A 15236-nucleotide genomic window follows, 5' to 3' on the forward strand; every position below is an offset into this window, starting at 1 on the left:
ATCAATATAGAAGGACGTGAATTCAAGTGTTCTGAAACGCATCCTCCTATTATGGGTTTTGGGAGGGACTATGGATAGTTATAGGTATTGTATAAAAAAAAATAGATGTAATCATAACCTATAATGAGATTATTAAAAAAAAACTAATTAAAACTTATACCTGTAAAAATTTCGTGCAATTCATGTGAGAATTGTTAATTGATCAGCTTAATTCCTAGCTTAAACAAGGGATGATTGAGATATGGGAAAGTAAGTAGACTTTTGTATTTGTAACATGAACTCATCCCTTTGAAATAAGCTGAGCTGTTTTGTCTGCGTAGTTTGAGGAACTATGGCTCATTGTGCTTAAGCATAAAGGTTCTTATTCTCAACAAAACAACTTCCATGGTGTTGTCATCCATGTTAGCAAAGCAAACCCTAAACCAACCCTTTCTCGTCGAGGAAAGAACCAGAGAAACATTGAGCTTAACTTCATTATCAATCCCAAAAATCTATTTCGGCATTGGATGTCTTCTCTTGTAGCAATCAGAAAAGCCCAACACTCTTCAATGAAGCAATACCAACTTGAGAAAGACTCCATGTGAAATACATGTGCCTTTTCAAAAATTGCTCTTTGCTTTCCACAAAATGCATCGGTGCACTTAAATGTTGGGTTTGTAAGGACGCTAGTCTAAAGCTGGACATTTTCTTGGCACAGTTTACCAATGCATCTTGCATGAGTATACCATGTACTCTAAAACCAAGGAACCCCATGTCCCTAGACCGTATAGAATGTGGATGGTATCAGGGTTACACTCCCTCAACGATCTCAGATATACTAACGAATTCGGTCTTCAAGAAAACAGCGCTTCAAGAAGATAGTGAGCATCACCGATCCAGTGACTGTTCCATTTTGTTTTTAACAAAAACAATGGTCTCATCTTATTTAACCTCGTTCAATACGTCCCTTGGAAGTGGTTGAAGAAGAAACAAGAAGTGAAATGGGACACTGAGAAAATGAGAAAAAGAAAAAAGAAAGAGAAACTCACGTGGGAACAGATATAGGCAAAAATAAAAGGATAGAAGAATAAACAAGAAGAAAAACAAATTGTTAACGATCATGTCAGCTTCCCATTGAAAATTGGCAACTCAATGACCACAACAAATTATAAACACTGACGGTCCTGTAGTAACTTCTGAAATTTGATGACCAAAATATAATTTAAACAAACCACGCATAATGACTAAATTGTCGTATAGATAGAGTGAAGCTTCTTACTGATGTGACCCTTGCAACACCATAGAATCTGAGCTTTGCTCGAGAAAAGCTGTCAAATATATTAAGGATCACCACTAAAACTATTCCGTCCCTACAACAGTACAGTAATACATTACACAACATTCTAATAGCGCCAGCCCGGCTGGAATAAAATAACAGTTTATAATTATATGACGGAACAACATGCTTTTGAGCCCAACTACCCGCCCCCCGGGTCCCTTTAGAAATAAAATTTTAGTGGGGACTCCAAAACAGGGAAGGGAATGATGCACCCTTTTGAATTCTCCCATAGCCATTAACAAACTTTGTTCCACAAGCAGCTATGTCCCAAAAATATGTCTCTGAAGTGGTGCCGAATCAAATGATTTAACCACTTCCATCCATGGTTTGTCTATGATCAAGATGGAATGTTTTGAAAGGTGCCCAATAAATAAAACAGGGTCCCGAAAAACTACTAAATCAAAATTATTTTTTCTACTTTGACGGCTCTCCCTCAACCAATGTTTCCATTTCATATTGGTGAGAGAACCTTGAAATTTCAACAAAGCTCCATTTACCAACTCACTTTCATCATCTTCGTCTACTGGCTTCCCAAAGTCAATTGAACACATTGCCCTGCAGTTTCCAAATTCCATCCATATAAATGCTAAATGAGAAATAAATTACGCACTATAACAATGGAAAATTTCCAGGGTTTGCATTTCAAGCCACTAACAGCTTTTTATGGCAACAATCAAAGCTAGAAAAAAAAAATAATTGCCACACAATATGCCATGAGTATTTCTACATGCCTCCCACCACACTTATCTACTCAGAAAATATGGACAGTATATTCACTAGACCCCCAATATGTCTAAACTTCAATGCATTAAAAAATCACATCTGCACCAAATATTTGGTGGCATATCACATATGAGCTTGTCAGTTTTAATATAAACATTAGCAAAACAATAGCACATTAATTATTTAAGGACAAAAAAGAAATGGAAGTAACCAACATACGACCAGGCTAAGCATATAACCATAGCTAGGAACTCCAGATAAAACAAAAGAAAATCAAGCACCCAAATCCATCATTTATGCTCTATCTAGATCATTTGCATCACACTATTATTAAGCTATGGCAATAATGGCAACAGAAGTATAGGTATGGCATGACAAAAATACATGTTAAACCACTGCAGCATGCTAAAACCAACAGGATAAGAACAACACCTGGCACTATAAACAACAAGCGATGAAGATTTCGTTGGATGGGAAGATGAAGAAGGGCAGAAAGACAACCCAATAACCTCCCCAGGAAATTCTTGGTATCTTTTGGGAAGAGTGAATGTATGCTGCATTGACCATTCTCCCAATTGTCTAGCTTCCACATCAAATATATAGAACTGGTTTGATGATGTTGTGATAATAAGTATGTTGTTATCCTGAGGAGGAAAGCCACCAGCAGTAACAGAGGCACCATCCAACCTTGAAATAAACCAGTGTTGCCTGCTCCAGAAAAACAAGACTAATCAAAACAAATGAAAAATGAAATTTCCACTTTCTTATGCACCCTGCAACCTCCTCCATCTCACACACAGTCATATATAAGTTACAGATAAAACTTGTACTATCAACTAGATATTAAGGCCCAGTTTAGCATTGTGGTTGAAACAGGCTTCTGGCCTAAAACCTCCATTTCACCACACTTGAACACCAAATGAGACAAAATATTTTGGCTTTTGAGCCAAAATGCCTTGAATTGGGGCCACAACATAAAAGCACCACATGATCCAAATCTGTATCTTGAAAAAGAAAAGCTGTCTTTATCATTCTAATCATATCTTTTGGACATTCTTTTTTTTTTTGGCCAGTATTGGACATTCTAATTTATCATAGCAGCTAAGCACAAAAAAAATTTACCCACACTTTTCCAATCATATCTTAACCCAAGCTTTTTCCAATCTCAACAACAGTGCTGAGGACAACATTAATTTAAGACTTGTGTTAAATGTAATGCCTTACCTTTGTATCTCCAGGTTGAATATGTATATATCTCCAAAGCAGTTGATAGCAGCTAACCACTGGCAATCAAAACTCGTGAACATTTTTGTAATTGGAGGATCACTAAGTGATCCTTCCTTATCATGCTCCCCACGACAAAGTATAAAGGTGTGCAGTAGTTCCAATCCCTCCAAATCTACAATCTGTAACAGGAAGAAAAGTAATTAACACCGTTCACACAAAAAATGCCTTTTCTGGACTCCTGTAATTATTATTTAATTTAAAAAATTAAGGGGTTAATGAGATTTAAGGAGGATAGAAGAGCTTATATACTTTGAAATCTCTTTTACTTGTTTGCTCCCATATGCATCCAGATATGTTGCAAGAAACAAGTATATTAGAGTTTTTTTTTTTTTACCATCAACAAGTATACTAGAGTTGAATACACATTAACAATAACATATAACATACGCCATTGCTAAGATGTTAAAAAACAAAATAGATGCTGGGATATTCAACGCAATGTTTCTAGAGGTGACATCTAACTTGTCTAGCTTGAAATTGGTGAAAGACCTAGGAAGCCAAAAAGTTAGTTCAGAGCATGAAAATACTCACTCTACTTACCTAAAGCAAACAACATCATGGATTATATAATTTAGGGTAAAAATTTGCAAGTACGGAAACTAGAAATGAAGAGAAAACACTTACATAGATCCTTCTATCATGCCCTGCTATCAGCAACCGTACCCCATCACAGGTAAAAACCATAGAATGTGCGGATGGAAGATCCTGAGGAAGTTGCCTTTTACTAATGGTCCATGTACTTTGGCCAGCTTGCCTACTCAGTGCAAATAGGCTGGGTCTGATTTGGTCAGAATAACCAAAAAGCTCACCAGAGTTAGACATTGCACTGCAGACGATCTTTCGGGACAACTTACTCTTAACCCTAGCCACTAAATTAGTGGTTGCAAGGCCACCATAGGGGCCAGAACCCACATCAAGAACACGAACACAGAGCACATCTAACCAAGATGATGCCTGGACTAGGAGAAAAGAAGTTTGACTGAACCTTGTATTAACAACCAGTTGTACTGGAACTCTCTGAGGTGCGGGGCAAACATCATGTGGGGAGAACCTAGTAAACTCCTTAGCAGAGTACGCAAAGAGCTTCGCATCATCACCAGCAGAGACAAGCATGGGAACTCCGAAACGGGCCCATTTACTATAACTGAAATCAAGGAGCTTCTTCCCCTTAAATCGAATTTTTTTAACCTTTCTCTCCTTTTCATCTTGCAATTCTCTTGCCTCATCAGATAAAGAACCTAGAAATTAGAAAGAAAAGTGTACAAGATCAAAGAGTGCACAAATTGATGTTAAAAAGGTAAAAATGCAACTCTAAAATTTAATGAAATAAATAGACATGAAACCAAAAACATGAACTGACCTTCTGAACTGATGGGCACTGCCATTGTCAAGGCTCTGACATCATGGGTATGAGCTCTTACATAACCAACATATACCCATTTCTTCATCATTTCTGAAGAAGATTTGTCATTATAAGACTGCAGCTTCTCAGTACAAAGCTTATAAAGAATAACCTAGAAAATGGACCAACACAATAGACATTAGGGACAGAGACTGGCCATATTTAATTGACAGACAATGTCATAAAAAGATTTTACAGCTGCAAATGAAAACTATACAACTACAATTTTTTTTCTCTTTTTTTTTTTTGCCTGACATTTTTACTTTTCTTAGACCAAAAGGGTGAAGACAACACCCCTCCCTTCCCCTCTAGCTATCCATACCAATCTTGTCAAAGGCACAAGGCACCACTCTAGTCACGAGAACCCTTATCTTGCCTTAGGTGAAAAGCGCACACCTAAGTGAAGCACATATGTGTAATTTCCTTGTGTGCTGTGTGTAATATATATGATAAGCTCAAGAAATATGTAACTAGCTCTAAGGAGTGATCTAGTTTATAGACAAAACAATCAATTTTTCAATATGCATTATTTCCTTAAGGAGAGTTTGATACTACTATACTAGGGAAATAATGCAGGCATCTTTATGCCTGTTGCCTTAGAAAACAGCACACCCAGTCATGCCAGGCATGCACCTGACCAAAAGCACCTTGCTTAAAAGGGTCTGAGGTGTTTCTGTTGTCTAGCACTAGAGCAAAAAGCACAGGCCAGATCCATACCTGCCCATCAGACCCAGCAGAGAAAACCCTGTTTTGACTTGGAGCTGCTGCCAAGGCATTCACATCACCTTTGTGGTTAGAATGTGCCTGGAGAAGAGTTCCATTATCACCACTCCAGAATTGAACAGAGCCAGTGCTGTCTGCACTAACAACAGTCCCACACCTGAACTTAACAATAATCCAATCATCAAAAGGAAGAACATTAATCTTTAGACTATAGCAACCACCACCGACATTTTAACCTATTAAGCATCTGTGCACCTGCATGTCTCTGTGGACGAAGAAATTTCTAACTGTACCTCAAAGAAAGTAATGACCATATGCAAAGCTCAGGCCCACTCCCCAAACCTCCAAGGGCAACAGTACTTCTGAATATTTCACGACCCAAATCGACATTCCAGCATCTAATCAACCTGCAAGGTGGTTAGTGCACAGTAGACAAGATTAAATTGGGTAAAAGAAGTGTAAAAACTCTGTAAAGCATCATCAGCTAACAAGAAGTCCAGTGAAATTGAATTAATGATATAATATCCATCGAAAAAGAAATAAATCATAAAAGCATTAATGGAAATATCACAGGTACAGCATGCTTTAACATTTTTGCTATCACGTATCATATGGTATTAACTTTAATGACAAACTTACCCATCATTACTCGGTGAAGACATCCTATTTGAGTCATAGTTCCATCTTATAGGATGAAATTAATTATACAAGCATGCATGGAAATACCACAAGTACAGTATGCAGACATAATATGGTATTCACTTTAACGACAAAACTACACATCAATTTTCCTAGAATATATCCTATTTGATTCATGGCTCCAGGCACTTAGAGCACATTGCAGGTGAAATTAACGACAGAAGCATGTAAAGAAATATCAAAAGTACAGGAAGCATCACCAGTTTTGTTCTCTAATAAATTATAATATATAACTTACCCATCACTACTCCCTGAATAAATCCTATTTGAGTCATGGCTCCATGTCACACTTAGAGCACGCCCTGCAAATAGATTAGCACCAAGAAGCTCAGAGTAAAGCTAAAATTAAAACGTTAACCTAGCAAGAATAGTTTCTCAGGGGTAGATATCTCACCACTGACCCGAGGCAACGATTTATGGTATATGAATTTATCCAAATTAGAAATAGTATATATCCGCACAGCTCCATCATCACAGGCAATTGCCACACGTCTATCATCTGTAACTAGTTTCTGATGAACTTGCTCCGAATCTGAAGCATCATCACTTTGATAGTTTTCTGCATCATCACTGTCATTATATTCATATTTATCATTCAAAAATCCATTTCCAGAATGCCAGCAACTAGGCTCCACAGGAGCTGGTAGCTTAATAATGGGTGCCACAGCCATCTGCCAGATTGAAACTCCAATAGACTCTAGCACAATCTGCATAATGGTTTAATCGCACAAAATAAACAATCAATAAAAGATGCCTTCTACCCAAAATTTTATGTACATTAGAATGAAGTTAAAGGCAAAAAAGAAAAAAAATGAGGGGATTCTATCAACAGAATCTATGCCACCATATATTATCAATCTCAGAAGGTGGAAATACCTCAAAAAAAAAAAAGGAAAATAAACAATTAAGACTTACCCCAAAAAGGGAGAAAACAAAGAAAAAAAGGAAGCCTGCGCCTAATATGAAAATAAGAGGAACGGGCCTCAGGTTAGCACTATTCCCATGATTCGATAAAATCACAAGAAACCAATAAAAATGAGTATCCATTGAAGTTGGAGAGGCAGGAATCAAATTGACAACTACTTGTTGGCTTGAATCATTAGGTTAAAAAAGCAGGGCGTACAATAAATGGCAAAAGCGACAAAAAGGAAATGAAAATAACCTTCTGTTTCAAGTTGAAAAGATCCCATTCTGAGACCGAGCCATCAATACTTGAGGAGAACAACCTGCCAGAAGACAGGCCTTCTGAACCAACACAACACCACACAAGAGACGATACTCGGCAAGTAGAATCCCCGTGAATAGTCTACACAAAGTAACCAACAAATTAAACTAAAACTAATATATGTATATACATATACACACAAATAACATGAAGCATAAAACTCCGGATACCAGCTGGTGGTGCCAGCCAACAGAACCAGCGGAGACAAGCCAAATCTCGAGCGATCCGTCCTCTCGAGCCGCTGCAAGCTGAGAGTCGTCGGCGCTGGTCGCAAGGGCAACCACCGGAGAGGGCTTCCAGTCAACTGAGCTGGTTCGATAAGGTTTGAGGAGCATTGGGGATGGGGCGGCTACAGAATGAAAAATCCACAAACTTTAAAAGCCAATTTGACAGCAATTGAGAGATACGCATTAGACAGAAAGAAGCAGAGAAGACGACGCAGTTGCTTTATTCACCATCCTTAGGTTTTTGTTTTGAGGGTTTAAACTTTACAAAGCGTATAGCCAAGCAGACTCGCTCAACCCACAGGTCTCTCGATTTGGGTTCTCTTCGACCGCCCTTTATTTTAACCTCTAAGTGCTTCTACTTTTTCCATTTGAAATTTAGTTTTTTGTTTTTCATTTTCAAAATTTTAATTCCTTAATATTTTTATTTAAAAATTTAAATTTAAATTTGATTTTTTCTTATATTTAAGTTTATATATAGGATTGTGAAACTTTCTTTAGAATTTTTCAAATTTATCATATGTTTGTGTTGTTCCAAATATTTATGAGTTTGAAAATAATCAAAAAGATTAATTGGTTAAAATTTGAAGACATTAGACATTTATTTAATTTAATACGAAAGCTTGAACACCTTTTTAGAGGATATTTTGTGTTAAGCCTACTTTTCCGTAACATCTAACTCTTTAACATAAAGATGTTTTATGTGATCAAATTTATTGCATTAGATATCATGAAAATGTTTAATTTTAGAACATTTTAAAAATTCCATTGCACTACATTTTCACTTTTTCTAAAAAAAATTTACAATTGGTATTATAGCATATGTCGTACTTTATCTAATTACATAAATTGGTTATTGAATTGTATTCTCCCTTCTTGTGTATGGATTCAATTGATAGAGAATAACATTATAAGATATTTTCGATGTTATTAAAAAATTTATGAATGGATGAATGCATGTTTAGATTAAATTTTGATTTTAGCATGTTTTTTTTATGTGTTGTTGTTACAACCCGTTTTCAGTGGTATCGAAAATAATAGCTTTGAGACACAATTTCAACCAATGAGTCAGTAAAAATTATTTATTTAATATTTAAAAGGTTTTCGTGTTAAAATTTGGTTTGGTAATTTTAACGTTTGGATAGTTAATTAAAGAAAAAGAACTAAATCGTAAAAGCTATAAAAGTTAATCTCCATTAGTTTATGTGTTAAATGGTTACAAAAAACATGAATTGAGGGCTTTAAAAGGAAATTTAACCATGATAGATTATAGTGGACGTTTAATGCATATGTTGCATTGAAATTTTAAGTTAGTTGTAAGGGTAAATTAGTAATTAAATAATTACTTAACATAAACAAAAGATGAAATAAGCTATCATCTTCTTCTTTTCGCTTGGTAAAACCGAATTCTCTATTGTTAAAGAACACTATGGTTCGTCCAAGCTCATTGCATCACATGTAAGTTATTTTCTCACTTGTTTTTTTATGATTTTTATATTTTTAAGATCATTGCAGCTTAATCTAGCTAACCTAGGGACTATTTTGTAAAACTAATAAAGGTTTTGAAACTTCATTAATAATTTTTAGATGTTCTTGAAGTTAAATGATAGGTTTATAAGCTCAATTGTTAAATAGGACTATAGGTTTATAAGCTCAATTGTTAAATAGGACTATTTTGTAAAGTGAATTTGGTTAGCTTTAAGTTTAAGGGCGAAAATGATAAAATAATGAAGTTAGCGAAAAAATTTTATAAAATGTCATTAATTGTGGGATGTAAGAGAGTTAAGGAGAATTCGACTAACATGTTTTGGGTTTAATTATGATAAATGTGTAAGTTTCGATTTTAAGGACTAAATTGAATACAAGGTAAAATTTTAGGGTAAAAATGTACAATGTTATTAAAAGGTCAAATGCATGTATCTAAATATTTTAAGGTATTTGAAATGGTTAATTGGATTAAATTATTATATAGATCAAGAAATAGACCAACCGGTTAATAGTCGTTGAAAGGGGAAAATTACGAAATAGTCCTTAGTGTGGTGTTTATTGTTGTCTCGTTTAGGTAAGTTTGCATTAGGTTTGTTTTATTTATTAATTGCTTAAGTTCATATTATGCATGTGTATATATGTATATGTTGATATGATTGATTGAGAAAAGAATTGAAAGTGGAAATAATTGTAAAGTATGACAATTGTACGTGTTTGAATTGAATTATATTATCATATGAAATGTATATGATCATGTTGAACATGGTACTATGATGTAAAGATGGAAAGAGTATGGGGATTGAATTGAAGCCCGTGTGAGCTTAGTGATTGATTAGGATACGATTGATATGTTATTAGGGTTTATCAGGCACTATGTGTCAGTGATTACATTTATCAAGTACTTTGTACCAGTGTTACAGTTATCAAGCACTCTGTGTCGGTGTTATATTTATCAGGTACTATGTACTGGTGGTAGATACTATACTGATGGATAGAATCTAGCATTTTTTGCGGATTTTCGACAACTTGTGTGAATAGCATCGAGTAATCGTTAATGTCCCGATTGTCAGCTTGTGTGAGCAAAGTTATCCTGAGTATCCAAAGTTAATTTACTAAAGTTTTTTGGGCAAAACTATTGGGAAATGTTCCCATATTGTAGTAAACATGTAACTGTTTTCTAGTTATTTGAATGATGAATAAATAAATAAAGTTAATTTAACATTTCGCTATTATATCTTTTATATATATGTCTTTTATATGTTGCATGCATAGCAAAATTGTGACAAGCAAATATTAGCTCATTGATTGTATAAGTTCAAACAGAAGATAAGTGGCATTGTAAAGAATGTTTACATTGTGAGAAAGACAACTTTCTTCAATAAATAATCTAAATGAGTCTGTGATCCCATAAAAATCAAAGTGAGCATTGGATTCAAATACTAAGAATGATTATTACGTCATATACAATTCCAATTGGGGAGATGGCTAGTCTTGGCTATCGGAGTAGTTGACTCCACAAGTACAGATATAGATGTATTCATTGGTAGAATGATACTTTGGACTTGTAACACCCCTAACCCCTATCTGACGCCGTATTAGAGTTACGAAATATTACCATACAATTGGAATATTTAAACATACATTGCATATATTATCATAATCATATTATAAACCAACCATTCAGATACATATTGTCCCTAAATCGAGACCTTGAGGCCTTAGAAGTACTTTAGAAACAATTTGGGACTAAATTGTAAACATTTGGAAAGTCTAAGAAAAGTTACAAAAAATTGGAAACAGGGGTCACACGGTTGTGTGGCTAGGCCGTGTGCCTTACACGGTTGAGACACACGCCCATGTCTCAGGCCGTGTAACCTTTGAACTAGGGACACACAGATGTGTTCCAGTCTGTGTCCTTACCCGTGTAACTTTTTGAGAAGGGTCACATGACCATGCCACACGCCCGTGTGCCAGGCCGTGTGTTAAGCCGTGTAACTAACTGATTTGCACCCTAAGCACTCAACAGATGACACATGACCATGTCGCCAAGCTGTGTGTCTCACACAGCAGAGTCACATGCTCATGTCTCAGGCCGTGTGGACCCAAAATGAACCTTAAACAACAAGTTTACCATTTCAAGCTTACTTAGACTTTAAGTAATCTGTTTACTTGCCAAAAGACCTATTCAAAGTGACATTAAACAAGTCAAAAACATGCCAAATCAACATCCTAAGTGCCTAACCAATGTAGCCTCATTGATACCACAAGTATATACAATTGTACATCAAAATAAAATATCAATCAAAACTTATCACTTCATCAAACAAACACCTAACCAATGTACTTATGATATGCACCTCAAACACAACGTTGCATTAACACAAATTATTTATATTTGCATTGAAACATCTTACCTCATTCACATGTATCATACAAGATAGCAATTTACACATAAGATCATACTTAACATTTTATTTATCCCAAAACATTAGTAATAACATACAAGCCTATTACATGCCATATAATCTGAAATGAAAGTTCCAAAAACTACCGAAATTTATGGATAGTGTGACTTGAGTGTTGATCCGATCGTCCAACCTTTCGAGTATCTATAAAAACAACATATAACACTAGTAAGCTCAATGAAGCTTAGTAAGTTTGACGTATTAAAATGATAAATCTTATCGAAGTAAGTACAAGAAATCAAATAATAATACAACCATGAATGTTTCCTGCCATCCATAATTTCAACCAGTAAATCATAGAAGTTCAATTCAATACTCAAATTTACGAAAAATCCATCAAAATCTTTAAACAATATACCTTACCAAGATTTTCAACTTGATGAATGACTTACGGATAAGAGTACATCGACAATCCTACCAAAACACACCAGATGCTCATAAGAGCTAGTCCATTCGAAACACACCAAATGCTCATAAGAGCTCATCCATCCGAAACACACCAAAATAGAGAGTATAACACGAGTGTTTGAAACAAATGTTGAACCTCAGTTTACTCAGGAAACATACATATATCACTCCACAACCATCTCCACTCCAATCCCCCATAACACACTATAACTCAATTGTACTCTATCCCACGTTCAATTCGATCCAAGTATAGAGTTTCAACAATTTTTATCAAATAACTTACAACATTTATAATCAAATATAATTTTCACATTACATATTATCATCAAACATTTCATAAAGAATGTTAAATTATGAACTGTACGAACTTACCTAGATCGAATTGTAGTAGTTGCAGAAATTCAGGGCTATTTCGCAATTTCCCTTTTCCATGTGTATTAATTGGATCTTGATCTAAAATGTAAAATTCTTCAATTTTTAGCTTATGGTTCACCTTCCAATTCACTTTAAATTACCCCTAACTTTTACAACTTTTACAATTTAGTCCCTTAACCCAAAATTCATCAAATTAACCATTTTTATCAAGTCAATATTCCATCCAAATGTACTAGGCCGTTAAACAGTCCCTAATGAATATCAAATTCACTATCAAACCCTAAAATTTTGACATTTTCACAATTTAATCCTAAAATCAAAATCTAACAAAAATCACTTTACAAAATCATCAAACAACACAATCAAAGCTTCAAATACATGGTATTCATCAAAAAAGTTCAAGATTCATCAATGGAAACTTCTAAAATTTTTAATAGATTCAAAAACAAAGGTATGAGGTAGTTGGACCTAGTTGCAACGACCTCAAAAACATAAAAATTACAAGAAACGGGTGAAGAAATCACTCACATGCAAAAGGTTGAACTTGGCCAATTCTCCTGGCTTAAACAACCACGTATATATGATTATGGAAGAATAAAATGAAGAAGACTTTTTTCTTTACTTAATTTTGTTTTTATTTTATCTTAATTACAAATTTTCCATTAAACCATATTATTTTGTCATTTTCCATTAATTTGTCATCCCAATATATCAATTAAGGCCTAATTATTACTTAAGTCCTTCATCAGTTATTAATTAAACCATTTGATCACCTAAATGCTATAATTACTATATTTGACACCTTTTACAATGTAATCCTTTTTCTTTAATTAGCTATCTAAATATTAATATTTTTGGACCAAATTCTAATAAGACTCAAATGAATCCATAAATATTCTAAAAAATAATATTTACTAGTTGACATGACAGAATTTTGTGGTCCCGAAACCACTGTTCCGTCATCACTAAAAATCGAGTTGTTATAGGACTGGGCCCAAGATGAATTAATTTTGAATATGTTTGCGAATTAATTCACTTGTGATGTTAATGGTGTGATTTACCTAAATATTGAGTTAGTCACTGACAATGCATATGCAACTCATGTGCTTTGATATAAATGGAGGCTTATGCTCTAAAGGTGACAAAGCTTATAGCCAGTATGTTGGGTACATGACTTGTTTATGGCATGACTTTACAAGCAACAGTGGAATTCATAGCTCAATTACAGAGTTAATGATTATCTTCTCATTGGCATTGTGTGGATTGATAAATATGGAACGTGGCCCTGAGTTGCTTGTTCTCGAATGGGCAATTTATCACAGTTATTTGTTGACAGTGGTCATATTATTCATTAAGAAGACACAATGTTGACAATGAGATCAAAAAGGATTATATTGAGTGGACAGATTTAACTCAAATGAATCAATGATATCATATGAGGGTAACACACACATGACGAGATTATTGGACAAAGTAGTTGGATGAATTGCTTTCGTAAAGAGTATACAATAAAGAGTTTCCAATCATGGTACTTCTTGTGGATTGGCTCCATGATTAAGTAATTGCGAATTATCAGAATGATGCTTCTAAACATAATTGCAATCACTAAAGTCTAATTGTATATGTCCGATTGGTCCCTCCGCTAGCTCAACAAAAGCTCGATTGGTCTGCATTTGAATCAAAAGTAAACTCTACAACTTTGGGAATAATTTAATTGAGTCAATTTATTCAATATGGAATTAAATTAGGTAGTCGTAAGAATTGTTCAACTAGAGAATTTGATTAAAGCATTTTCTTGAAAAATTAATTTGGAAAATCTAAGTGATTTATGGAAAAATTAATTTTGAACAAGTAAAATTAAATTAATCAAATCAATTAAAATTAATATTATATTTTTGGAAGTTAATTTTCAAGTCAAACAATTGGCCCAATGGGTAATTAAACTTGAAAATTAGACTTGAGATCGTAAATTGGGCCCGAAAGCCTAAAATCGAGACCAACACCCAAAAACTCATCAAACCAAGCTCGGTATATGAAATCGGATCGACGGTCCAATCGGTGGCTAAACCGGACTGGTCAAATTGACTCGGATGGAACCGATAGTAGTCAAACCAACTCGGGGTGCTGTAAAGGTGTCATATCTGCATCACTAGACACGGCAGTGCCGATGGCTGTGACAATGGCATCCCGGTGGTCGGCGTCTGTAACAGCCCAGTTTAGACCCAAGTCGGAACAATGGTTTCGGGACCACGAATCCAAGTTAGAAAAATATTTTAATGTTATATTCCATGCTTAAAGTATGTGAATTGATATATGTGAAATTTTCATATGAAAATTTTATCTTTTGTTTGCTTGATTTTATAAAAATGACTTAATCGCGTAAATTTTAAAAGTGACATTCTAATTGCTAAAGTACTTAATTGCTTTGATTAATTAAAGATTGGGTCCTTATGTAGTAATTTGGCCATTAAACTATAGGATGGACTGTTATGGGCTTATGTTATATGGTTTTCTAATTAAATTATAAAGGTTAAAATAGTAAATGGTATATTAATAAGAAATAAATAAAACAAAGCCATAATAGTGTTCATCTTTTTCATTCTCTTCAACCGAAATAAGGATGAAGGGGAGTATGGAAGCTTGAGAGGAGGTCGGCTGCATGTAGTGGAAAACCATGAAATTGATTGCTTTGAAGTTAAAAATTTTGAAGTGGTAGGGTAACTTTTCTAAACTCTCCTTTGCCTATATCTATTCATTGATGAATTTTGGTTAAATTATTGATTTAGGCTTGACCGAATATGAGAGAGAATGAACAAAATTTGAATTGATAGAATCGGTGTTGGGAAATATTAGCAAGCTTTCTTTAAAATTTTATTCTTTTGTGTTTGTGAATTGGGGA

General features: G+C 34.5%; 1 protein-coding gene across 1 annotated transcript; it reads right to left on the reverse strand.

Moving 5' to 3' along the window:
- Window positions 1-1292: 1292 nt before the first annotated feature.
- LOC107951051 (WD repeat-containing protein PCN) lies at window positions 1293-7923 on the reverse strand. Its single transcript, XM_016885944.2, has 11 exons — window positions 7548-7923; window positions 7315-7458; window positions 6547-6859; window positions 6391-6454; window positions 5747-5860; window positions 5448-5610; window positions 4689-4842; window positions 3953-4566; window positions 3266-3447; window positions 2474-2749; window positions 1293-1873 (listed from the first exon to the last, which is right to left on the reverse strand). Exons 1-11 carry the CDS (start codon window positions 7710-7712, stop codon window positions 1579-1581), a joined length of 2484 nt encoding a protein of 827 aa, XP_016741433.1. The 5' UTR covers window positions 7713-7923; the 3' UTR covers window positions 1293-1578.
- Between the last annotated feature and the right edge of the window lie 7313 nt (window positions 7924-15236).

This window comes from Gossypium hirsutum, chromosome A02 (assembly GCF_007990345.1).
Source record: "Gossypium hirsutum isolate 1008001.06 chromosome A02, Gossypium_hirsutum_v2.1, whole genome shotgun sequence".
Taxonomy (NCBI): domain Eukaryota; kingdom Viridiplantae; phylum Streptophyta; class Magnoliopsida; order Malvales; family Malvaceae; genus Gossypium; species Gossypium hirsutum.

What these genes read in the sequence shown, in the direction of transcription:
- LOC107951051 (XM_016885944.2), bottom strand. Translation starts at nt 7,712, where the DNA reads ATGCTCCTCAAACCTTATCGAACCAGCTCAGTTGACTGGAAGCCCTCT. An exon ending in TTGGCTGGCACCACCAGCTG is followed by an intron (nt 7,459 to 7,547) that starts GTATCCGGAGTT and finishes TACTTTGTGTAG; the next exon opens with ACTATTCACGGGGATTCTAC. An exon ending in AGTGCCCATCAGTTCAGAAG is followed by an intron (nt 4,567 to 4,688) that starts GTCAGTTCATGT and finishes TCTAATTTCTAG; the next exon opens with GTTCTTTATCTGATGAGGCA.